This window comes from Phocoena phocoena, chromosome 9 (assembly GCF_963924675.1).
Source record: "Phocoena phocoena chromosome 9, mPhoPho1.1, whole genome shotgun sequence".
Taxonomy (NCBI): domain Eukaryota; kingdom Metazoa; phylum Chordata; class Mammalia; order Artiodactyla; family Phocoenidae; genus Phocoena; species Phocoena phocoena.
The window spans coordinates 36965055-36991595 of NC_089227.1; the positions used below are offsets into that span (position 1 = coordinate 36965055).

Sequence of the window (26541 nt, forward strand, 5' to 3'; positions counted from 1 at the left end):
TTTTTGATATATCAGGGTTATAATTCATTAAGCCAGGTAAAAATTATAATGAAGGAAGAGAGGAAGCTTGACAGGGAAAATGTAGACAGTGTTTTAAATAAGCATACTCTGCAAGTCAACTCAGTAAAGTTACAATTAAAAAAATGTTTTATAACGTTTATAGCATTATTTATAAATAAATTTATAACATTATAGGTCACATAAAAGATATAATGAAAGAGCTTTATTCAATACAGAAATCAATAATAGCCACAAATATAAGACAACCATGAAAAACCTTAAAAAGGAATCTGTAAACTCTATATGAAGAGAGGTTTGCTAAGAAATATATAAGAAGACAAATAAATTTAGAGACATCTCCTATTCCTAAATGAGAAAACTGAGTTAAAAGAAAGTCAGTTTTCCACAATTAATTGATAAGTTTGGCACTATTCCAATTAAATTTGCTGCAGGTTGAGTTCTCCAGAGAAAGAGATTGAGATGGAATTTAGAGTATAAGACATTTATTAGGAATTGACATGTGGGAAAAGGAGGGGGAAAGTAGCAGAATTGCTCAGCAAGTATTGTTAGGATGAATCACTCTATGAGTAAGTTATTATGGCCATTCTCATAAAGATGTTGGCCCCTCTCATAATAGCTAATAGAATTATTAATAGAAGGAGAAGTAGACTAAGATACAGATGCAAAAATCCTCAGCTAACCAACTGGGGGCTTTTTGCCCCATGGAGTCATCCCAGGCCAGCTGAAATGACTGATTTTATTACCACTTCTCCCAGGTACCTGATGGAAGTGGCCTCTGGAAGGGCAAGACCCTGAAGGAGCTGACAGCTGGAAGGTATCTACGTAGTGCTCACAGCTGGGCAACAAGCCCTTCCTTGAAGGGGTTCTGGGCTGTGCATCTCGGTGTCTGCCACATTTGGGGAAGAAGGTGACAAAGTGATTTTAAAGGTCAACTGGGAATTCCCTGGTGGTCCAGTGGTTAGGATTCCGAGCTTTCACTGCTGAGGGCGTGGATTCAATCCCTGGTCAGGGAACTAACATCCCTCAAGCCCTGTGGCACGGCCAAAAAAAAAAAAGTTCAACTGGAAGAATAAGCACACAAGAAGAGCCAATAAATTTTTGAAAAAGGAAAATAAGAGAAAGGATTTGCTCTGTCAGGCATTAAAACATATTTGAAAAGCCTCCGTACTCCCTGGTAGTCCTGTCATTAAGAATAGACTGAAAGTTCAATGACAAGGATCTGAAGGCCAAAAACAGTCTCCTGTACACATAAATATTTAGTGCATGATTGTGGGGGAACAGTTTGCTTTTTGTTTTGTTTTGTTTTTTGAGATACTCAGAAGATTAAGGCAATGATATCATTCATGAATACTAGAGTGCTGTTTCGTACAGCCCACCCTCATGTGGCTGTGGCCTTGTGGATAATTAGGTTTGTTTAAAAAAATCTGGATAATTTCATGTTCATAAAAGTGTACATAAATGGAAGCAATTAGGTTGTTGATGTAAGTTCTCCTGGAATGAGGATATAAGCCCTAAATATTTAAGACTTAGGGCACAGTTAGTGTTCGGCTGTTTACTCTGCTGTGACAAGCCTCTATGTGGAGTGTCACCAGCAGCTGTGAGTCCAGCTAGGAAGTGGAGAAAAAGCATCTTGATAGAATGCATCTGCTCCTCCTCTGTGGATATTTATATGCATCTATCTTTGGCTAATTAAATCATAATTATGTGTGAAGAAGAGTAGGAATATGAGGATTAGTCTATTCTTGTTAATCTGTAATTCCCGTGAAACCCCGAAAAGTTAAGCATCAAAACCAGTGAGAAAAAGCTAGACGTTCAGTCAACTTTATTTAAAAATTAATTTTGTAAAAAATTATCTGGGACAAAAAAAATCACTACTTTGCACAAATAAACTTTTTTTTGCCTTTGAATAATTTAATAGCTATGTTTAAAAAAAAAAAAGATCTCTTAACCCAAGGTGTACTGTGGTACTCTATATATGCAGGCAACATTAACCAAGCATCACTAAACATACAGGAAAATAAATTTAGAAAGAAGAACACACTTTGAAATATTAAGCACTTTATATTTGAAAAATGTGGCCGATAATGTGTTATAAAAGATAGAAGTAAATGATGTGTTTTTTACTTAGCAAATAGACTTTATGTAATAAAGAAAAATGAGAAAATGAATCATAAAGAACTAAAATGTACACAAATAACTTTATCTGACCTTGGCGATAGAGAAAGCCTTTATAAGCATGAAGAAATAGATAGAAACCATAAAATACATGAAGTATATACGTGGTCATACCTACCCATACCAACACACAGACATAGACAAAGCTTATATGTAAAAGCATATAGGACCTGGTCTCAAAGCAGAGTCTAAGACAAAGATCCATGTGTGGGTAGTTTATTTGGGAACATGATGCCAGAGAGCAGCAATGAGTGACAGAAGGAGGGAGACAGGTTAGCAGAAAGAGTCAATACAAAGATACATGATGCTGTTGGCCACCCTCTGTGTGCCAGTTTACCCTATCCCTAGGGATGTTCTGAGATAACTCAGAAGGTCCACTTGAAGGATTAAAGAAGAAGCTCCATTTCCCCCAGATCTCATTAGTTAGAGGTAGCAGTAACCAGAGATTCTTGATTCCTCTATATTTTTAGGATGCAAAAATGGGTACACGTGAGTTCCTGGGTGTATGCTACTGAGAGGTCAGGAAGCAAGAGGACTGGAACAAAGGATTCAAGTAAATGCTCTCAGCCTGCACCCAGGAGAAGTTAGGTGAAGCCAGCAGGGAAATGAACTCTGCAACAGTGGCTGGAAAAAGATGTGAGGCTAGAGGACTTAAGATGGGGCACAAGACACACTCAGTACAGCAAATAAATAAGAACCATCAGCACAATCAAATGGCAAATCAAATTAAAAAATACTTCCTATTTATAGAAATAACTTCATAGGTAAAGACCTCTCATAAATATATAGAAAGAATAAAGTAAATACAATTTAAAGACAAGAACAAATAATGCAGGAAGAAAAAAATCTGATGATAAACATGAAAAATGGTCCTATTTATTAACAGTCTTAGATATGAAAGTGAAATGTTTAAAATATGCAATTTTCGCCTATTGGCAATTTAGTTAAAAAAGTTATTCTTCTCAGGTTTGGGGTGGGTAGAAAGAAATGGGCACTTTCACATATGGCTGAAGATTATCCAAGAGAATATTTTTGAAAAGTAACTTGGCATTATTCACAAATGTGCTAAAATGAGCAATACAAAAATCAAGGAATCATTCTCTTTATTATATTTTCAGAACTCACAACTAAATAAAACTATGGAATAAATAATTTTCAGAATAAATACAAATGGCCAATTAAGAAATGAAAAAAGAACCAAATGCAATAATGAGCAAAGAAATTAAGACATATAGTATTTCTTACTTATTAGATTAAAAATATTCTTTATCAATTAAATTGCTGGGATTTTTAAATTGGCAATACTAAATGCTGATAAGAGTAGGACTTATATACTGCAGATAAGTTTGTACATGAAGCTCTGGAAACAATTTGGCATCATGAGACCTATTTTAGGAAATAATAAAAAAATACAAATATTTATGTACAAAGATATTTGCTTCAGTGTATTTAAATTATCAAGGCAAACTACCACTGGAATTTTTCACAGAACTAGAACAAAAAATTTCACAATTTGTATGGAAACACAAAAGACCCCGAATAGCCAAAGTAATCTTGAGAACGAAAAATGGAGCTGGAGGAATCAGGCTCCCTGACTTCAGACTATACTACAAAGCTACAGTAGTCAAGACAGTATGGTACTGGCACAAAAACAGAAACAAAGATCAATGGAACAGGATAGAAGGCCCAGAGATAAACCCACGCACATATGGTCACCTTATCTTTGATAAAGCAGGCAGGAATGTACAGTGGAGAAAGGACAGCCTCTTCAATAAGTGGTGCTGGGAAAACTGGACAGCTACATGTAAAAGTATGAGATTAGATCACTCCCTAACACCATACATAAAAATAAGCTCAAAATGGATTAAAGACCTAAATGGAAGACCGGACACTATAAAACTCTTAGAGGAAAACACAGGCAGAACACTCTATGACATAAATCACAGCAAGATTTATTTGACCCACCTCCTAGAGAAATGGAAATAAAAACAAAAAGAAACAAATGGGACCTAATGAAACTTCAAAGCTTTTGCACAGCAAAGGAAACCATAAACAAGACCAAAACACAACCCTCAGAATGGGAGAAAATATTTGCAAATGAAGCAACTGACAAAGGATTAATCTCCAAAATTTACAAGCAGTTCTTCCAGCTCAATATTAAAAAAACAAACAACTCAATCCAAAAATGGGCAGAAGACCTAAATAGACATTTCTCCAAAGAAGATATACAGACTGCCAACAAATACATGAAAGAATGCTCAACGTCATTAATCATTAGAGAAATGCAAATCAAAACTACAATAAGATATCATCTCACACCAGTCAGAATGGCCAATGCTGGAGAGGGTGTGGAGAAAAGGGAACACTCTTGCACTGCTGGTGGGAATGTGAATTGGTACAGCCACTATGGAGAACAGTATGGAGGTTCCTTAAAAAACTAAAAATAGAACTACCATATGACCCGGCAATCCCACTACTGGGCATATACCCTGAGAAAACCATAATTCAAAAAGAGTCATGTACCAAAATGTTCATTGCAGCTCTATTTACAATAGCCCGGAGATGGAAACAACCTAAGTGTGCATCATTGGATGAATGGATAAAGAAGATGTGGCACATATATACAATGGAATATTACTCACCCATAAAAAGAAACGAAATTGAGCTACTTGTAATGAGGTGGATGGACCTAGAGTCTGTCATACAGAGTGAAGTAAGTCAGAAAGAGAAAGACAAATACCATATGCTAACACATATATATGAAATTTAAGAAAAAAAAATGTCATGAAGAACCTAGGGGTAAGACAGGAATAAAGACACAGACCTACTAAAGAGTGGACTTGAGCATATGGGGAGGGGGAATGGTAAGCTATGACTAAGTGAGAGAGAGGCATGGACATATATACACTACCAAACATAAGGTAGATAGCTAGTGGGAAGCAGCTGCATAGCACAGGGAAATCAGCTCGGTGCTTTGTGACCACCTCAAGGGGTGGGATAGGGAGGGTGGGAGGGAGGGATATGCAAGAGGGAAGAGATATGGGAACATACGTATATGTATAACTGATTCACTTTGTAGTGAAGCAGAAGCTAACACACTATTGTAAAGCAATTATACCCCAATAAAGATGTAAAAAAAAATATTATCAAGGAATTAGAGACACCTAAAAAGTTTCTATTCAAAACACAACTATCAATACCCAAAGTGAAAGATGAAATAGTAAATTCATTCCTAGTTAAGTCAGGAACAATACAAGATTGCCCATCATCGCTGACAGAAATTAAGATTAGTGGAAAGTTTTAACCAGAAGAATAAATAGCAATATATGATGGAAACAAAAATATAAAACACTGAAAAGGGAAGAATAAAGTTATCATTATTGATAGATGGTGTCATTACCAGGAAATACTGAGATCAACTAAAAAAGTATTAAACAGTATTAGTACTGAAGTCAGATATAAGATCAATTATCTAATTCTGTAGTTTTTCAATATATATTTAGAAAATGATGTAAGAAAATCCCATTCCAAAAGCAGTCTAAAATATAAAATACCTATGATTAAATTTAAGAAATGTATAGACAGATATAAATGAACTACAAAACTTGACTAAGGACAAAAATAAATGGAATATATAAACAAAAATATTGCATAGAGAGTAAATATTGTAAAGATTTCAGTTAAACACTCTTCCTAATCAATCCATCAATTCAATGCCATATCAATTAAATTATCAACGATGCACCTATGTGATATACTTCTGAGTTGCCCCATCACCAAGATGTTATTTCCTTTGAAACATTGCCGTTTTGAGTGGAACAGAACTTTGGCCCATTCTCAGATTACTTGGAAATCCTGAAAAGATGTTAAATTCTGGTTCTAAAACCACTGCTGAGTAACTGGCATTTTCATTTCCATGCTAAAGTTGTTTACCCTCCAGGATTCTGGCAATGTTGTAATACCTATCTGTAGAGAAGGGACTGAGTTTTCAACCACAACTCTCTTATAAATAATAACGCTTACTCTGCGTCACATAAAGCAAAAAAAGTACTATTCAGGGGACAATTATATACTGATTGTTTTATCAATTTAGTCAAGAAATACTGAGCACCAACTTTGTTCAGATATAGGCATATGGGACCCAACAGTGAACAAAATAAAGTCCTTCCTCTCCAAGAGTTTACATTCTGCTGGTGGCGGTGGGGAGAGAAAAACAAAGTAAACAACATAAAATGTGAATGGTGATGAGTGTGCTATTTTAACTTAAGGTGATGGTGAAAACCTTTCAATTACGGAGATATCTGAACAAAAGATATCTGGGGGAGAAATGTCCCAGGCAGAGGGGTACCAGAAATGCAAATGCCCTGGGACAAATAGTGCATTTGAGACAAAAAGTCTCAGTGTAGCTGGATCAGAGACAGAAGACGGGAAAGCAGGAGGAGATGGGGACAAACAGGTAACAAGGGACCAGATCATTCACAGTCTCTGGATCATTATAAGGTGATGGAAAACCACTGGAGAGTTAGCAGCTTCTAGGATGTCAGTAGGTAGAGGAGGCTTTGTAATTGTCCAGGATAGAGGTTGGGTCAAGGTTGTCGTAGTTGAGATGGTGAGAAGTGGTTGGACTCTGGATATAATTTAAGGAAAGAGCGGGTATTATTTGTTGGTAGATTTGAAATATTTCTATGGGATAGAAAGAGAGCCATTAAAGAGTTTTTGACCAAATCAATTGGATATGATATTCAATTTATAATCATGAAAGGTTTACAGAAATTTCATGAATTTTTTTGTATTATTTTCAGAACAGGCCAGATTACCATGAATTACTGATGTTGGTTGCCCGGACATCAAGATGAAAAAGAAAATAATTTGTTAAAACCTTTAAAAAAAAAGAGGCAGGAGGAAACATTTGGAGGTGATGGATAAGTTTATGGCCCTGATTGCGCTGATGGTTTCATGGGTATATAGTTATCCTCAAACTTATCAAGTTGTATATATTACATATGTACAGCTTTTTATATGTGAATCACACCTCAATAAAGTGGTTTTTTTTAAAGAAAGAAAATAATTTGTGTCTTTTTTAAAGAAATAGAAGGCTATTGACACATATTTTGACTTTCTCCTCCCTGCTCCTTTTCAACCCTGACTGGAGAGCTAGGATTTAAGCAGCAAGTTTTGCTTCCAAATCACCTCCACTCCTTTCCCGTCTTTTCCCTCCAGCTTTCATTTCCCCTTATTTTTTTCTTCACTTTCCTTTTTAGTTTTTTCCTCTTTAGTTGTTCTTTCTTTATGATAGTCCTGACAGGAGTGATGGTTCAGTCTTTTGTCCAGCATTGTCCTCAGGACCAGATCCTCTCCTCAGTCCTCCAACAATTTGATTTGAGATATGCTCACTGTATGCTAAATATTTCTGAATTGAACTTTCTTCTACAATCCCTCAGAGTCATCCATCCAAAACTCCAAACTGGTCAAGTCACCTTCTTGCTCACAATTCTTCTAAAAGTCCACATTGACTTTAGAGTAAAATTCAAACTCCTCAGGAGGGCAAAAAAATGGTTATTCAAATTCCTGGCATGCTTTTCTCCCACCTCTTTTCTAGCTACTCCATGGGAGGCATTCCAAGGCAAGCAAAACATTTTTAGCTTCTAAACTTTGCCATTTCTCTTGCTGCCAGACCTTAGTGCGCACACCATCTCTTCTCTCTAGAATCCTCCCACCCACTTGCTTTTATCATCTGCCTATTTTAATTTTTCTTCAATGCTCCACTCAGAATTACCTCCACTGGGACTCTTTTTGACCTCCACCAGTGGCTCTGAGCCCAAAGTCTGTCCTCCTACTCTACCCTGCCCTGACTTAGAGCGTTTTTTTGGTAATTATCTGTTAACTGATTGCCGCTACCTTATGCAGTGAATTTAGGGGAGGTAGCTTAGTTCTAAACTACAGGATAAACCACAATCTCTGGTACATAAGCACTCAATAAATGTTAGCTAAAACGGTGACTAAATGAATGGGGACCAAGAAAGCATATTATAAATCCCACAGAGAAAAAACTTACTCCTTTGGCATTGATACGGAAAAAAATCAGTTTTTAGGTTCAACCTGGGGAGGTTGGCCGATGCAGATGAGGACTTAAGATGTGACTTCTTGAAAGGCTCTAGGCCTTGTTTTGAATCGTATGATGATTTCACTGGATCAAAGAGCGGTTTGGCAAGCAGTCGTTAAGGAACCCTGAAACTGTGCCAACATTTCTGAGCTGATCTGCTTGAGAGTGCATAAATTTTAAGGAACTGTCATCATCATGTGCATTAGCCACCTTTATAATTGGAAAGGTAAAATAGTGCTGAAACAGTGCCGTAAACGACAACGTTTATGTGCTTAAGGGTTGTCTTTAAAGGCTCAATCTGATGAAGATTTGATCTGCAGAGATACAAGCCTTTCAAGTGCTTCAGCCTTGGACTTGTATGGTATTTGGAGACAGTCACCCTAGGGTGTGGCTGTGCACAGTTGTATTTTGTTTTGCTCAACTTCTGAGACTAGCCAGATTCCCAGGACTACCAAGTATGGCAACAAAACTAGCAGAACATCTAGATGGTCACTAAACAGCTTGCAGTGTCCTGGCAGGAGTGGGCCTTCCCCCATCTGTCTCAAGTTCTTCTTTGGCTGTTTTTCAGAGGAGCCTCTCCTCCCCAGGCACTGTCAGGTCAACAGCCCCCAACTGCTATATAAACACACTAGAGAATTAGGCCTGAAGACAATATAAACTGCTAGTTGACATAATAAAGTTCTAAGCCATAAGGCATTTTCAGGATTTTTTTCCGTCTTTCCTTCTAAAAGCAACTTTAATCAGTGCTTCTTAATCAGAAAGTAATTGTTAAATTGTTTCCATGAGATTTTTAATTGACTTAATCTTTGGCCAACCTTAAACCAGGCTAAAGCCTTCAATAAAGACTGCAGAAGTACCAATTAAAGGTAAAAGCAATGGCAAACAAAAATGCAATGGTCATAGTAAAAGCATGACTTTTCCATAAATAAATTTTTTCTTCTGCTCTTCAAAGTAGACTATTAAGTTTTATCATTTCATATTATGTGTTCTAAACCATGCTTGATGTAAGTATGACATCCAAATGATATAATAAATCCTTAACAACTTGAGACTATAATAAAAGCATGGTTTATTTTTGTTGGAATTACATTTTGAAAGAACAAATGGATATCACAAAATTCCACATGTAATGACGTCAAGATTAAAAAAACATTATTTCAAATGGGAATTTTTTCTGTAATCAATGAAGAATTGTTCTCTATGGATAAAAAGCCTCCAAAATTAAAGTGCAACTTTAAATATATCAAGGTATATCTAAATGTTTATGAAGATGGTTATGAATTCTGGTCTAGAAGCTTAGATGCGCAAAAAATATATATATTGTATTTCTTTATATTTTAAAATCAATTTTAGAACTCTGACCCTCATTTTCCTTTCATCCCTGCCCCTCGGCCACCAGCCCCCTAACAAGAACTTTGCAAAGTTTCCTCCATATGGCCAAGGCACTGGTGAGGTTCCTCTAGGCTCTATTCATTAGCAATCATTTCCCATTGGTCACTACTGGGCCCTTCAAGTCCAGTCTACATGCTTCCTTCAGGTCCAGAGGCTCTGCAATTACATTTCCTGCTGGAATCTTTAACGAATGCGGTTACCCTGCCTTTCTGTAGGCTAGCCACCTGTCTGGCATGCTGTCAGGGAGTAAGGCTTGGCATCTGGTCTTCCATGGAGTACACATAACCAACCTTACACTTCCATTCCCAATTCTACCCCCTCCTCAACTATCTGAATGAAGGCAAAGGGGAAAACCTGGGGCTAAAAACAGTAATTGTACACAACAAATATCCCGCCACAATTATAAAGGAGGTAATCTAAACATAACCTAAATAGCCATCAATAGAGAACTGGATGAATAGTTTGTGTCACATCCATACAACTCATTCAATGCAAGGCTTAAAAAGAATGAGGTAAATCTGTACATTCTGATATAAAAAATGTACAAGATAGGTCATTAAGTACAAAATGTGATTTGAGAAATCATATGAATATCATGATCCAGTCTATGTAAAAAAATTTTAAACATACTTGTATGAACACACATATACATGTATAACTAAATGTTCTTGTAAGTGCAGAAAATGTTGGAAGGCGTCACAAGAAACTCTTAACTGTGATTATCTCTGGAGAACAGCAATGGAGGAGGGATGGGAAGAGGTGAATTTTATCCTATTTAATGAACTGTTGACATTTTTTACAACATGCATATGTTATATTCACTATTTTATAACCCCAGTTTTTAAAAGAGTAGAGATCTGATGATGTGAATACTTTCCATAATACAATAATTTTTGTATTTGTTCAATACATTTTAAAATGAGTTTAAGTATTATTAAGTAATCATGTTAATTTTCTTGTTAATGGCATGAGAGCATTAAAAAGGATATGCATTCAGAAAATTTGAAAATTTAAAGCAGTATTCTTTCAAACTTCATGAAGTAAATACTGCATACTGAAAATCTACGTGCACTATTTTTTCTAATAGTTTAATACTTCATACTATTATATTTTAAATTATTTTACTGATCTTAAATGTGTTCTGCAGTATTTTAGGGCTAGAAATGTAAAACACACAATTTTACTGAAATTAAAATAAATGTCTTTATATTGTTTTAAACTGTAGTACATAATTCCAGAGATCCATCTCCTGAATGTTCAGAAAAGCTTCCTTTGCCTCAATTGTCCTTTTCCTTGTTTCTCATTGTTTGATTAAATTATATATTCAAGGAAGACTGTAAAGAGCAGAGTTTTGAATTATGAAAGTAACCCTTACAGGAATGAAAGGCCTAAAGCGTTAAATTGAATGATGAGCATGAGAAACTACTACCAAAGCATAAAATACAAGTAAGAAGGTGGCATGAAATGAGGGCAGCTGGTTTATGAAGGTGTTTGTTCTGCAAGTAAAAGGAGCAAATGACACTTTTACGTGAGATGTTTAGACTCCCCTTTTTTAAAGGTAATTCTGGATCTCACTGTGGAGAGTGCATTTTAGGGTGATGAGAAGACAAGAGATCTGCTAAAAAGTTATGGCAAGAGTAGTTCAGGAAAATAACGATGGAAACTTGAACTAGGCCAGTGGTTTTGTGGGGGAAACAAAAGAAGAAATCTTGAAAAATGTTTATTATTTATGGCTTCACATAAAACACAGGGCATTCATCTGATAAGCCTATACTAACGTCACTGGCAAAGGCCATTAACAATTCTCAGGAAATAAAAATAGAATCTAGGTAATAAAATAAAGTCTAACCTTTTTTCTTTTCCTTTGTGCTCAGTCTAGTTTCACTCGCTTACAGGGTACTGCGGGCAGAGGACTCTCACCCGGTACTTCAGGCCGGAGTTCGGAGCGTAAAACGCTGCAGCCAACACCTCAGAGAACCCGGTGCAGAGGCGTGGCGCACGACGCCGCAATTCAAGATGGTGGCCGTGGGCCGTGTGCAGAGTCGCTGCACCCGACACTGTGATCTGGAGCGAGCAGCACAGCTGCGACCGCCAAGCGAGAGAGAACTCCGCCCCCTGCGCCTGACGAGACCCTATAAAGCAGCTCCGTCCAGGACCTATTGGGAGAGTGTGTGCTCTAGAGCGCGAGCTTGAACGTCTTCATTCTCTGACCAAAGAATAATACTTTCCTTTGCTTCTGAATTGAACTGTCTCATTCTGTTGCCTCAAAGGACACTGGCCAGGAGAACACCTGTTGGAGACCGACTTGGGAGGCGTGGTAACACGAATATATCTATACAATATTTCATCCTCCTTGGGAATTACAGAAAGTAGGGAGTTAGATTTTAAAAGCCTAGGGGCATGATTAGATGGCAGTAGATATATAAATGAAAGTCTTAGTGTTATTTGACAAAGTGTTTCTAAACCAAGTTCTATTATGCTAATGTTACAGGAAAGCATCCTGGTGAAACTGATGTCAGCCGCTAGACAGATTTCTTGAGCTCTGATTCCAGTTGTCTCTTAGACACTTTCTTCTGGATTCCTGTTTTTTTTTTTTTTTTTTTTAATTTATTTATTTTTGGCTGCATTGGGTCTTCGTTGTTGTGCACAGGCTTTTCTCTAGTTGTGGTGAGTGGGAGCTACTCTTAGCTGTGGTAAGCGGGCTTCTCATTGTGGTGGCTTCTCTTGTTGCAGAGCACGGGCTCTAGGCACGCAGGCTTCAGTAGTTGTGGCTCGCGGTCTCTAGATCGCAGACTCAGTAGTTGTTGCACACGGGCTTAGTTGATCCATGGCATGTGGAATCTTCCCGGACCAGGGCTCGAACTCCATGTCCCCTGCATTGGCAGGAGGATTCTTAACCACTGCGCCAGCAGGGAAGTCCCTCTTCTGAATTCCTATCAGCACCCTAACCTCATTCTAACTCAGCCCAAACTCATTATTCAACTCTAAACTCTGCCAACCCTGGTTCTCCTGACACCTCAGTCTCTCCATGACTCAGCTTTTTTTTTTTTCTTCCGGTACCCGGGCCTCTCACCGTTGTGGCCTCTCCCGTTGTGGAGCACAGGCTCCGGACGTGCAGGCCCAGCGGCCATGACTCACGGGCCCAGCCGCTCCGCGGCGTGTGGGACCTTTCCGGGGCATGAACCCGTGTCTCCTGCATCGGCAGGCGGACTCTCAAGCATTGCGCCACCAGGGAAGCCCAGTGGTTTATTTTTAGAGAGGAAGGAAGTCGTTACAAGGAAAGGACAGGAAGGGAACTTCTGGGTACTGGAAACGTTCTATCACTTTACCTAGGTATAAGTTACACAGCATTTTCACTTCGTGAAAATAAAAATAAACACACCCACACAAACACACCACACATCCTTCAATGGCTCTCCATTGTCCACCAGATAATGTCCAGACTTCTAAGCTTACAAAACAGGGTTGTAGTCCATGATCTGCTCCAATCTACCTTTCCAATCAATGTAGTCAAACTTTTTTCCCATATTCCCTATCACATTCCCTTCACTCCAGCTACATTGTTGCTGTGGAATCCTCTACAACACAGCTTCCGTCTGTACATAACTTAGAGGCAAATTACTTCATTAAAAGTATCAGAGGGACTTCCCTGGCGGTCCAGTGGTTAAGACTGCACACTTCCAATGCAGGGGGCGTGGGTTCGAACGCTGGTCGTGGAACTAAGATCTCACATACCATGCAGCATGACCAAAAAGAAAAAAAATCAGAATTGAAATTAGAAATGTCTATAACAACTTTATTTCCCAGAAAAGACGGTGGCATTGTTGGGCCAAATGCTCTGCTGAATTCTTTTTGTTCTCCAATTTTCTGACATACCAGGGAACTACCAACTGTTAAGTCTCTATTGGTGATGTAAGTTATTACCATCTTTGGCTTGGTCATGACACTCGCTGGTATTTGAGTAAGAGATTCCTCAGGAAACAGTGAAGCCAGACTGCATGTTGCCCAGTCTAGGAGCCTGATGTGGCTATGGTATGTTCCGGGGGCTGGTGGAAAACAATCAAAATCACAGTGGTCGAAGTGTTTTGCCTAAATCTGAGTTCACAGTGATATCCGAATCAGATATGACTGCCAAAATTTCTAGTGAGCAATGACATCACTGTAAGTAGTAACTGTTGTGACCAACTCTGTGGAACAAAGCATTAATCAGTCACTGGGGGACACTGAGAGCGTCCAGTCTGTGGGGAGAAATAAATGCAGGAAGAGAAAAAGGGGTCGGGTTTTGGTCAGCAGGGCTGCGCTTTAGGGCAGGACTTCAATCTGACTGTGCAAACTGGAAGACTCTGAGGTAGAGGTCCAGTTAAAATAGATGAGGTGACTGTGATGGAGACTATGGGGACAGGCCACAGTTAGGAGGGCACAGGTGATTTGAGAACAGTATGTCTCAAATTTTAGCACGCATAAGAATGACTTGCAGAGCTTGTTAAAACACAGGTTCCTGGGTTGCACCCCTAGGGATTCTGATTCTGGCCTGAGATCAGGCCTAGAAGTTGCATATCTAGCAAACTCCCAGGTAAAACGTGGTTTTAGAACAACTATTAGGCTTGTGGAACAAAACTAGTTCTAGCTCCCAGGCACCACTGTGGGCAGGATATTTAATATGAGAAAGACAAATATTGTATGATATTGCTTATATGCAGAATCTTTAAAAAATCGCACAAATAAACTATTTACAAAACAGAAACAGACTCACAGACTTAGAGAACGAACTTATGGTTACCGGGGGGAGGGATACATTGGGAGTGTGGGATTGACATGTACACACCACTATATTTAAAATAAAATGCCTTTCCATGAAAAAGAAAAAAAGGATATTTAATATGCTGCCAGCCTTGGTCAAATTGAGTTTAGGTACTTGTGTGAGCTAAGTGTACAGAATGAGGACATCAACTCCTACGGAGCAAGGTAGCAAATGCCAATAAAAAGGACCACTCGCCCTAGTTTGTACAATCAGATGGAAACCCTATCTCTACTGTCCTAATTTGCTCCCTAGAGCTTGCATGTGAGGTTTTCCTTAAGAGCAGCGTGCTGCCATTTTTAGGAAATTTACTGGAGAATTTGCCTAGATAGCCTGGGATGATTTTGCACACCAGAGGACTGTTTTTGATTGTCACAACTGGGTGAGGGAGGTGCTATTAACATCTAGTGGGTAGAGCCCAAAGATGCTGCTAAACATCCTAGAACATAGGGGATAGCTCCAACAACAATGATCCAGCCGAAAATGTCACTAGTACCAAGACTGAGAAGTTCTACCTAGAAATATATCCACCAGGTTTGGAATTTCCACTTGGGTTTTACATCAGGTTACACTGGATTATAAGCAGTATTATCTAAATTAATATTATCTCTGTTGAGAAAACTTATAGGAAAAGGAATATTTACATATTAAACCGAAAGCATTTAAACAAAATAAAGAGACAACTGAGAAAGGTGGTGAAGAAGGAAGAAAGTGATACAGGAAGATGAGATCAAGGGAGCTCCTTTAGTGGAATTCTAAAGGGGAACTTTTGGAAGAGGGAAGAGGGCAGGCTCCACGCCTCATTCAGCTCTGCAGTCCCTGGACTACAGCACCTATGATAAACACTGCTTTCAACACATGTTGATATGAAATAAATGCAAGATGTTAGCCCACCCTCTTTTTAAGGATTTTTATGAATGAAGAGTCTGTAAGTAGTTTTTATTTTCTTCTAAACTAATGATGGCTACTTTTCCAGTTTATAAGTTCTGCCTTATTAACTGGAGCTCTCTGAAAATAGTTTAAATCCATAGAGGACCAGATGTAGCTCACCAGATATTGCATTCAATAAATATGCTTTGTGTATATTTATTCTGATTCTTCTCTTGTCAAAGATAAAAAGTCAGGCTAATTGTTTTCTTAATCAAATAATATTTACTCATTATTTCATTTTTAGTCTTTTCTCATGACTTTTTGTTCCCCTCCTTAAACAGGATAATTGCATTTATTTGAGACTTTTCTATTTTTTCCAAGGTCATTTTTAAGTTCAAAGACTCTAATGAGAAACAGTAGGCTTAGACTCATATTCAGTGACAATTTTTTCCACATTTCTTCCAGGCCAGGTTTTGTTCTAGACATGTTCACATTTTCTTACCCCTCTGTGAGGTAGGTAAGCTTGGTCATGTTTTACAGTTGAAGGAACTGACTTAGAGAGTTTCAGGAAATACATCCAAGTTCATATACATTATAAATGGAAGAAATGATTCAAATTCAGATTTTCTGATTCCAGTGCCAAGAGTCACATAATAAACAATACTATTTTAGAGTACTAAAATTACTTTCAAGCTTTTGCATATCAGACCAATAATAGTAATTCTGATATCATTATTTGATTATTAATAATGACATCGGGCTTCCCTGGTGGCGCAGTGGTTGGGAGTCCGCCTGCCGATGCAGGGAACACGGGCTCGTGCCCCGGTCTGGGAAGATCCCACATGCCGCGGAGCGGCTGGGCCCCTGAGCCATGGCCGCCGAGCCTGCGCGTCCGGAGCCTGTGCTCTGCAACGGGAGAGGCCACAACAGTGAGTGGCCCGCGTACCGCAAAAAAAAAAAATAATAATAATGACATCACATTGATGACTCAGCTGAGACCTGGAAAATAAGTTTTAAAGCTTGCCCAAAGAATGAAAGTTACTCAATTACCATATTAAATGATTCCATGCTTTTGAGGTCCTAGCATTCTTCACAAAATGAATGGCTTAATTACTGTTTCTTCATTTTTAAGCAGATAATATTGTGTTAATTATTTATGGCTATGTAACAAATTACCCCAACTTATTTAAAACTTTTATTATTTCATAGTTCCTGTGGGTGCTTCTGACTTAAAATCTCTTATAAGATTGCAATTAGGGTGTAGGCCAGGGCTACAGCCTCATGTGAAGGACTGGCTGTGGAGAGATTTGCTTTCAAACTCACTCATGTGGTTGTTGATAGAATTCACGTCCTCAAGGATTGTTTGGCTGAGGGCCTCTGCTCCCTGTTGGTGAGAGACATCAGTTCCGTGCCCCTTAGGCTTCTCCGTGTGAAAGCTTACATTATGGGAGCTGACTTCCATAGAAGCAAGTGAGATGGCTAGAGCAGGCAAGCAAGACTGAAAGTCACAGTATTTTGCTAACCTAATCATAGAAGTCACTGTCTGAATGCTGAAGTTTTCCTGTCCACATGTATCAACCACATTACCGTCATTCCTAATTTTACTCCTGCCCGAGGGGATATCCTAGGGCGGCGCCTACAGAATACTAGGTACAGAGCAGATGTAATACTTATGAGTTAATTTGATTAGCCCAACCTAATAATTAAACTGCAGATTAAATTATCTTGTCCTCCTCCAGTGGTTAGGACTCCACACCCAGCCTGGGTTCAATCCCTGGTTGGGGAACTAAGATCCTGCAAGCTGTGCAGGGCAGCCAAACAAACAAACAAACCAGTCTCCTCCTCCTGACACAAAGAAGAGTAAGGGGGAAGAGATTAGATATTTTGATGCTCCTACTTCCTTTAGGCATTGGGTCTACTAGTCAATGGTTAATATTAACACACTTCATGTATTTAATATGAAGTCCCCGGATAAGCAGGATAAGAAATCCTTCATAGTTACTATTTTAGAAGGATGTCTGATCTATAATCTCTATGTGCACAGAATAAACTGATATATTATCTTCCAGGAGGGATGTTAGAATAAATGACTACGTACAATCCTAAGATAGAGATCAGATTGGCAGTACCGTAAGTCCCCTACGTACGGACCTTCGAGTTGTGAACTTTCAAAGATTCGAACATGCGTTCCGTCAACATCAGGCGTGAGTGAAATTGCAGCTTGCCCTCTGTCTCCTATTGCTGGCGATCCTTCAGCTCTGCTACCTCCCACCTCCAGTAGGTAACTCTTCTTGCCTGTTCACTCGATGGCAGCCCCGTCTGCCAGCTGTTGTACTAATGTACTTTTCAAGGTACTGTACAGCAAGATTAAAAATGTTTTCTTTATTTTGTGTTTGTTTTTTATGCATTATTTGTGTGAAAACTATTATAAACCTACTACAGTACAGTACTATATAGCCGATTGTGTTAGTTGGGTCCCTAGGCTAACTTTGTTGGACTCAGGAACATGCTCTGGGAACGAACTCGTTCATATGTAGGGGACTTGTATGTATATATTGATTTTTTTGAATTTAGTTTTTAAAAAAGTTTTGATTATGTAGAATTTTGCACATATACAAGAGTAAACAGAATAGAATATCCGGAATCGTGACCCAACAGCCATCAAATCATGCCCCATCCACACACCTAACTACCCCCCTCCCATGTTGTTTTGGAAGTTTATTCCAGGTATCGTATTATTTCATCTAGGAATATTTCAGTATATACCTCTAAAAGAGAAGCTGTTGTTGTTTTTAAGTAAAACCGCAGTACCATTTTTCTCCTAATTGTTCCTTAGTATTATTAAATAATTAGTCTTTTGTTCTTAATTGTACTTTCTTTTGTAGTGAGATAGAGATAGATAGATAACAAGTAGTTCTCAAGTGGAGTCATTTTAGCTCACAGGGGACGTTTGGCAATGTCTGGAGACATTTTTGGTTATAACTGGGGGTGCTACTGGCATCTAGTGGGTAGAAGCCAGGTATGCTACTAAACTCACAGAATGCCACCCCCCCATAACAGAGAAGTATCTATTCCAAAATGCCGATAGTGCCACTGTGGAAAAACCCAGATGACTGATGATAGATAGATAGACAGATAGACAGATAGATATGAACAGCAGTTACAATAGGAAAAAGTTTATAAAGAGATGTATCCATGCCATAAGGTGAGTTTAATAGCCACACGAAGCGCAAAAAAATGGATTTAAAACTGAAAAGAGATTCAGAATTTTGATTCCAATCAAAATGCCCCACCAATCAGTTGGAATTTCATAATCGTTTTAAGGATAGAGATTAGTGGCCTAGTAGTTATTAATGGAACATCTGTGCCTTGTGTGGATAAACAGAAAACTACCATGTTTCTTATGTGAGCAGCAGAGCCAAAGGAAGTAATGAACAAAATGTTCAGTAAATGCAGGTAGAATATGTGTTCTGCCGCAAATGAAAAACCTTGTAAAAATTATCTTGAATTTAATTTGCTAAACAATAATCTGTCAGAAATGGCTTTCTTTCACGTAAAATGAGGCAATGAATGTTAACGCTTGTGTCACATTTTTAAGATGAAAATTGCTATTAGTTACTTTAATGCAGACAGAGCTATGCTCATTATTCTCCACACAGAACCCCTGGCAATAATTTACCTAGGAGCGCAGCAGTTCATGCAGATCAAAGCTGCATTATTTAAGTGTGTCCAGGGGGGAGATTTTTAGCTCTGTGCCTATACATTTAAGAAAAAAATATGGTGGTTTGCGTCTTGAGAAACAAGATATGTTTAACTAATTAGGTGCTTCATGCAAGCCCTACAATATTTAACTCCTGAATTCCTCTTATTATCTGGGATGAACCCTCTCCCTATCGCAAATACAGAACAACTGTGGGAATGTAAATCTCTTCAAATGAACAGCAGCGTATTTTCATTTAAATTAAACCCGAATGTGAACTAGATTTAGGAAAGGAAATGGCAGAGAGACAGAGAGAGACAGAGAGACAGAGGGGCGGGGGGAGCTGTAGTTACTATAGAGTGTGCCTGGCTGCTTCAGCTCACAGACAACTGATGAAGTCCAACTCTGAAATTTCAGGCAATTTGTATACCAAGCTCCTCCTTTTCTGTAGTCTTCTCTTCCATTGGTAAAATTCTTTTGCAGGGTCATGTAGGGATCCCACCCCTTCTCTGTGTTTTCACTCTGAAGCTTTACACAACTTTACACCTGAATGAACGCCAAACCTCAGTGGATATATAAAGGGAACCTTGAGGAGGAATTTCACAGTTACAGTGCAGAAGCAGAGGGAAAGGAATTAACCAGCTCTCCAGCCAAGCAAATCCTCTACTCACCATGCTTCCTCCTGCCATTCATTTCTATCTCATTCCCCTTGCATGCATCCTAATGAAAAGCTGTTTGGCTTTTAAAAATGATGCCACAGAAATCCTTTATTCACATGTGGTTAAACCTGTTCCAGCACAGCCCAGCAACAACAGCACGATGAATCAAGCCAGAAATGGAGGCAGGCATTTCAGTGACACTGGCCTGGATCGGAACAGTAAGTGTGTTTTACTTCCATGGATTTGGTTTTTTCTTATTTGGTAGCATTAGCTCACATGCCCGTAGAACTCTTTCATTGCTAACTAACCTGAACCATATACGTTTTGCTAAACAATCTGGGAAAATCTGCGCACGTGTATATTGGCATTCTTCCCTACAAAGTTAACATTACTAAAACAGTGATTTGATAATGTAGGCGCAGACTTAAGTTTCTAAACATTCCAAAAGAAAATGTTTCCAGGAATTAGACTGTTGCTTCTTTAAAATCACGCAAGATGAGAATTTTTACAAAGTGTTGTTCTAGTTAAATTCAGATTGTTTTCTGTTTATTTCAGGACATGTGCAATTCTGGTAAAGTGTATAAAGGTAATTAATCAAAGCATGTATGGGAAATCACAAGGGAAAGAAAAGAAGCTCTTTGGGGGGAAAAAAATGGCTCACACTGATTTCTAAAACATGTCTAGTGAAAAAATTGAAGTTTGGATGATGATATTTGAGAAAGAGGGGTAAAACTAAAAACATTGGAGAATCATATTCTCCAAAATAATTCCTCATTAACCAGATCAAAATTTAGGTAACTATATTTCTGGGAGAGACTGGGGAAACTTTCATGACTTTAGAGATATAAAATAATGACAGTACAATAATACTTTGTATAGAAAATATTTTTCTTCTTTTCTGTTTGCTTAATTGACAGACTCATTGACCATTAGTTAGAGGGATTCAAATTTCTTCTTTTACTTCACTCTTTTCCTTTAGAAGAGTTCACATGCTAGTAATAGGGTTTTAAAAGAGACACAGAGAAACAGTACACAAGAAATCTTACACAAATCTTTAGCTCGTCCTCAAGCACTTGTCGTTCAAGTGCTAAAAGGAGTTTCAACCTCTGAAAAGTCAAAGCAAGTGTGACTGTTAGTGTCTTTCTAAGAAAACCAAGGTGTTTTAATTTTCATGAGGATGGTTGCTTTTAGGTACACAGGAACTACTTTATTATTATTAGATTACCGAGCAATGTGGTGGGTATTCATTGTCAATGAACTGTCACTGCAAAAATGCCAAATCTCTATATGAACAGGAACACAAAGCTAGACAGGTCAAAATCATCTCCAGCTGTTTCCAGGTGCATTCCTAAGGCAGCTGCAGGAAGGTGAACTGAATCAGAATCAGACAGGCAGAGTACCCTGACCAGCCAGCTAGTTTACACTTTAATTTCAGTCTCATGCTCTGTACCCGCATGGATGTATGTGCATATACCTTAAATTTTTTCACAACTATCACATCCCTTTAGCCTATATCTCTCTCACCTTACTAGTACTGCGGTACAGAGCTGACGTAAAACTCCTAATTTAGTATCTACTTCATACTAGCTTTCAATATTCTATGCAAGACCACTTCAATGTCCCTTATAATTTTTATTTTATAATCTCAGCAGTCTGTACTTTGAAATATATATATATTTCTGGTTAACAAGGCTCGATTTTTTCCCCCAAGCTTGTTACAGGCAATTCTCAAGTTTAGATAACAAAGCAATGGAAAGGAAAACTCAAGTATTTCAAGATTAATTTTTGCTTTAATTATGTAAGGCATGTAATGAGAAACAGTCAATTAGAGAACATGCTTATCAAATTCAAATGACTAAACAGAAAGTTTGCCATGACCAATATTCAGGAAACGAACACCGTAGTTCCTTTTGCAGTTGTAAATCAGACATGTTAGGCATTTTTCTGCCATAAAATTCATGGAAATGTAGCCAAGTTGTTATGGCAACCATACGTTCCTGATTTAGGGGGTTTTATATTCTTTCAGTATTGAGTTGTAGTGACATTTTGCATTGAAACACTTTAATATTTGTGTTTTTAAAAGTCAGCTTGGGAATTTATGCTTAAAATGCAGTTATTAAGTTTGATATGCAAAATGTCAAATGTACACATATGTATCTATGATTCTCTGCAGCTGAATTTTATAAGTGAAACAAAATATTATGGGTGGCATGGTACACAATATTTAGATATTTTCTCAATAGATTTTTTTTACAAACCTAATTAAAAGCACTTGCAGACATTAACTAATATGACCCATGAGTAAAAGAACATTAAAGTATACTCCTTCTTACCTCATTAAAGAATGAATATTTATACATAAATGTAAGACCTGCTTAATACTTATTGGGGAGTAAGACTAAGAAAACGGGATTTTCATATACTCCAATAAGCTATTAGCTAATGTTATACATGAAAAAAAAATCAGGCCCAGTTTATTTTATTCCATAAATTGTAGCCATATAAGCTGATAATTTTCAGGAAAGCTCTCTCTACAACCATCCAGGCAGTGTTTTGCATTGTGAAAATAAAATGGGTGTTCGCTTCCTATTTGGCCATTTGCTATCATTTGGACATTATTTTTGTCATTGCAGATTACTTTTAAAAAAAAACTGTCCGTTTGTTTTTTGCCTCTGATGCACATTTTTTTCCTGTTTCCTGCAGCTCGAGTTCAAGTAGGTTGCCGGGAACTGCGTTCCACCAAATACATCTCTGACGGCCAGTGCACTAGCATCAGCCCCCTGAAGGAGCTGGTGTGCACTGGCGAATGCTTGCCCCTGCCTGTGCTCCCCAATTGGATCGGAGGAGGCTATGGAACAAAGTACTGGAGCAGAAGGAGCTCCCAGGAGTGGAGGTGTGTCAATGACAAAACGCGTACCCAGAGAATCCAGCTGCAGTGCCAAGATGGCAGCACGCGCACCTACAAAATCACGGTGGTCACCGCCTGCAAGTGCAAGAGGTACACGCGGCAGCACAATGAGTCCAGTCATAACTTCGAGAGCATGTCTCCTGCCAAGCCAGCCCAGCATCACAGAGAGCGGAAAAGAGCCAGCAAATCCAGCAAGCACAGCATGAGTTAGAATTCAGGCTCTCCAAACTGGACTGACTGGTAACCATCTGCTTTACAGATTTGATTGCTTGGAAGACTCAAGCCTGCCACTGCTCTTTTCTTACTTGAAAATATATGCTTTCTGCTTTGATCAAACGCAGCAAGCTGTCCTAAGTATCAGGAGCTTCTTTGGAAATAGCTTTTTCTTTTCAAGTTTTTCAAGACATACGCACATCCATGAGCTGGATTTGCATTTAAATTCCACACATCCTGTAGTATTAATTCCACACATCCTGTAGTATTAGTTCTTGAAAGACTGGTGATACTATACACATCACTGAATCATTACTTTTTAAAAAGGAAAAGGGCTTCTCAGTTACCCTTCATTTCCCAATCCATCTCCCCCACCCCCCAACAAAACCTCTTCGGAATTGAAAAGTTTAAAAAAAAAAAATTGTTGCCATGAATCTTCAGGTTAACACTTCAGGAAGCTGCTTTTTTGGTAATCTTCACGGGAACAGTTTAGCAGCCAAGAGTGATCGCCCTTTGAAAGAGTGAAAGGCTTCGTGACATTTCACTTCAAAAATAAGCCCTGTAGCTTTTTACAGTCTCATAGTATGAAATTATACCCTGCATGCTGACCCTCGCTTGGAATGGAATGCCAGAAATGCACGGCAGCAGCTAATAAGTAAAGCTGATTAACTATTTATTTGTCAATGTTATTATTTAATGAGCTTTCACGAGTGATTTTTTTTCAAAATGTTAATTTTTTATGTTCTGAAGCTTTTTCATGTATCTAAATATTTTCTTGTGTAAGTTGTGGTTGATCTAGAAATAGGACAATACATACTGTAGATATGTAAAATAAATATTTTAGTCTCCTTATTACATATATGTTTCATCATGAAGTTTATCAATAGTATGGATCTTTTTAAATCAATAAGATGCTTTGTAAAGATGAAATATGTAATACTTTCTTGTTTAATCTGTGCAATCGGAAGGTGATTTAACCTTCAATTCCATCAGTTTCTTTTAACAAAAATAAACACTGCTAAAAGTTACTGTCCTTGTCTCTAACATGTATAAAAAAGTACGTGTTTACAAAAACTACAGAATAAACGTATCAGAGTAATTGCTTTTTTTTTTAAACTTATTTTATTTATTTATTTTTGCTGCGTTGGGTCTTCGTTGCTGTGCGCGGACCTTCTCTAATTGCGATAAGCAGGGGCTACTCTTCATTGCGGTGTGCAGGCTTCTCATTGCGGTGGCTTCTCTTGTTGCAGGGCACGGCAATCTAGGTGCCCGGGCTTCAGGAGATGTGGCTCGAGGGCTCTAGAACACAGGCTCAGTAGTTGTAGCACACGGGCTTAGGTGCTCCGCGGCATGTGGGATCTTCCCGGACCAGGGCTTGAACCCGTGTCCCCTGCATAGGCAGGCGGATTCTTAACCACTGTGTCACCAGGGAAGTCCCTGGTTTTTTTTGTTTTTAATTAATTAATTTATTTATTTATTTTTGGGTCTTTGCTTCTGTACGAGGGCTTTCTCTAGTTGCGGCGAGCGGGGGCCACTCTTCAACGCGGTGCGCGGGCCTCTCACTATCACAGGCTCTCTTCTTGCGGAGCACAGGCTCCAGACGCGCAGGCTCAGTAGTTGTGGCTCACAGCCCCAGTTGCTCCGCGGCATGTGGGATCTTCCCAGACCAGGGCTCGAACCCGTGTCCCCTGCATTGGCAGGCAGATTCTCAACCACAGCGCCACCAGGGAAGCCCCCCTGCTTTTTTTTAATATAAGGCACATTCAAGTTTTGATAGAAAATTCTATATTAAGAAAAAAGAGAGGGATAGGGAGACTCGATTCAGTAAATAAGACATTTGAATAAGTTGGGTGGCAATCCAGCAGTGAGTTGTGATAAGAATATGATATTTAAATATACCAAGTCTACTGCTCATTATAATCACCTGGGGGAGATACAAGACTCAATGCCCAGGCTGCCATCCAAATGACATCATAGTTTCTGAAGATGGAACTCAGATATCAGCAGTTTTTAAAGTTTTCCAGGTGATTCTAATATGCAGTTAAGTTTGAGAAAGGAATTGTGGAAAAATCACTACCATATGTTGGGAAACTTTGAATATTTGAATAATATTGCAGGGTCCCAAAACCAAAAACTAAAACAAAAGAAAACAAAAACTAGTTTTTCACTGTTTTCAAGTTTGACATGCCATTTATTAACCAATGTAATGAGTCTTGAACAAGATTATACAGTTAAATAACTGTTTTGTCAATTCAATCAATGATTGATCCCATCACTCCAAGTGAAGAAAGCCAAAGAGGCTTCATTATGTATTGACAAGATCCTGGTTTTCAGTTTTTGGCTCCTGAGCATGAAGGAGTCCTTCGTGCTTTTTTGTGGTAGATTGTTCTTTTTGTAATTATGTCTAAAAGTCACATGTATATGACATAAATCATACTAAGCTAAATAAGGACATTAATGTTGTCCCTTCCCTATGAGAGGTAGGAGAGTCTCAACATACATAAAGACGAGAAAACATCTCTCGATTTTGTAATAATGCCAACTATTGTATCATTAAATAAAATAATGATTCATAGTCCACTATTGACTTATTTTCTAGTCTTACTAACTAGATCTTAAACTACTTCATATCATCATATCAATGCATGGAACATTCATAATAATTATATCATAGGTTGAATATACCAAAAATGTATTATTTCATATGTCTATTTTACTTGCTCATCATTGCCCAATATGGGATATTTAACATAACAGAAGACTTAAGACACTTTGGCCATTTCTTCCTTCTCAACATCAAAGCACCTTGTATAGAAGGCCTTGGAGATGGTCTTAAAATTAGTGTGTCCTAAGGCCTGAGGCATAAAAAGGAGTTGACTGGACAATGGCTTCACAATCAAGAAGACTATGTGGTTGCCTTTTACTAATAAAACATTGAAACAAAGGTTTTGGTGATAAAATACTAAAATCATCACTAATTTGATTGTTAATAGTATTTAGTAAGTGAATGTACTAAGAAAAATGAAATGGAATAAAGCAAACTTATAAATAAGGTTAGTCTCGGCTAAGTCAAGGATTGAATCCATTTCTTATGGTCGCATTCAACTTACTGATCCATTTCAGGCCATGTTACATTGTGATGCATTCAATGCATGGTATTTAACATCAAATGACAGGAAAAGGTCAGCAATCAATAAGAAAAGCCTAGGATACAATCAGTCACTCAGTGAAGTAAAAATTTAAACAGAAAGAGTAGCTTTGTAGTTATTATTTTAAAATGCTAAAAAGCACTTGCACCTTAATTGCTGATTATATTTCAGCCTTTGTTTTTTTCCAGTTAATTCACACATTCCAGTCTCATTAAACTGCATGATTGTATTCTCGCCTTAGTAACTATCATTTCAAAATGGTGATTGTGATCATTCTGGCAGAGTCTGAGCTCTAGTTTACATCATAATATTTATCAATTAAAGATTTGTTTATCAAATTTATTTTGCCCAATATGGATAAAGAGCTTTTACTCAAGTGGCTTGATAGATAGAAGACAGTTTGATAGATAGGTAGATAGATATATATTGATATTTATAGTTATATTAGATATATATAGATAGGTGTTTTTATCAATAACAAGAATGGAAGAAAAATTAATAGTACATATACAAATAAATAATACATATAGTGTGCTACACCTAAGCTAAATAT

At 38.1% G+C, this 26541-nt stretch overlaps 1 protein-coding gene across 1 annotated transcript; it reads left to right on the forward strand.

The window, feature by feature from the left end:
- The first annotated feature begins 19614 nt into the window (after positions 1-19614).
- On the forward strand, positions 19615-23867 carry SOSTDC1 (sclerostin domain containing 1). Its single transcript, XM_065884173.1, has 2 exons — positions 19615-19936; positions 22422-23867. The coding sequence occupies exons 1-2, from the start codon at positions 19732-19734 to the stop codon at positions 22835-22837; spliced, it is 621 nt and encodes a 206-aa protein (XP_065740245.1). The 5' UTR covers positions 19615-19731; the 3' UTR covers positions 22838-23867.
- The last annotated feature ends 2674 nt before the right edge of the window (positions 23868-26541 follow it).

What these genes read in the sequence shown, in the direction of transcription:
- SOSTDC1 (XM_065884173.1), top strand. Translation starts at nt 19,732, where the DNA reads ATGCTTCCTCCTGCCATTCATTTCTATCTCATTCCCCTTGCATGCATC. An exon ending in CACTGGCCTGGATCGGAACA is followed by an intron (nt 19,937 to 22,421) that starts GTAAGTGTGTTT and finishes TGTTTCCTGCAG; the next exon opens with CTCGAGTTCAAGTAGGTTGC.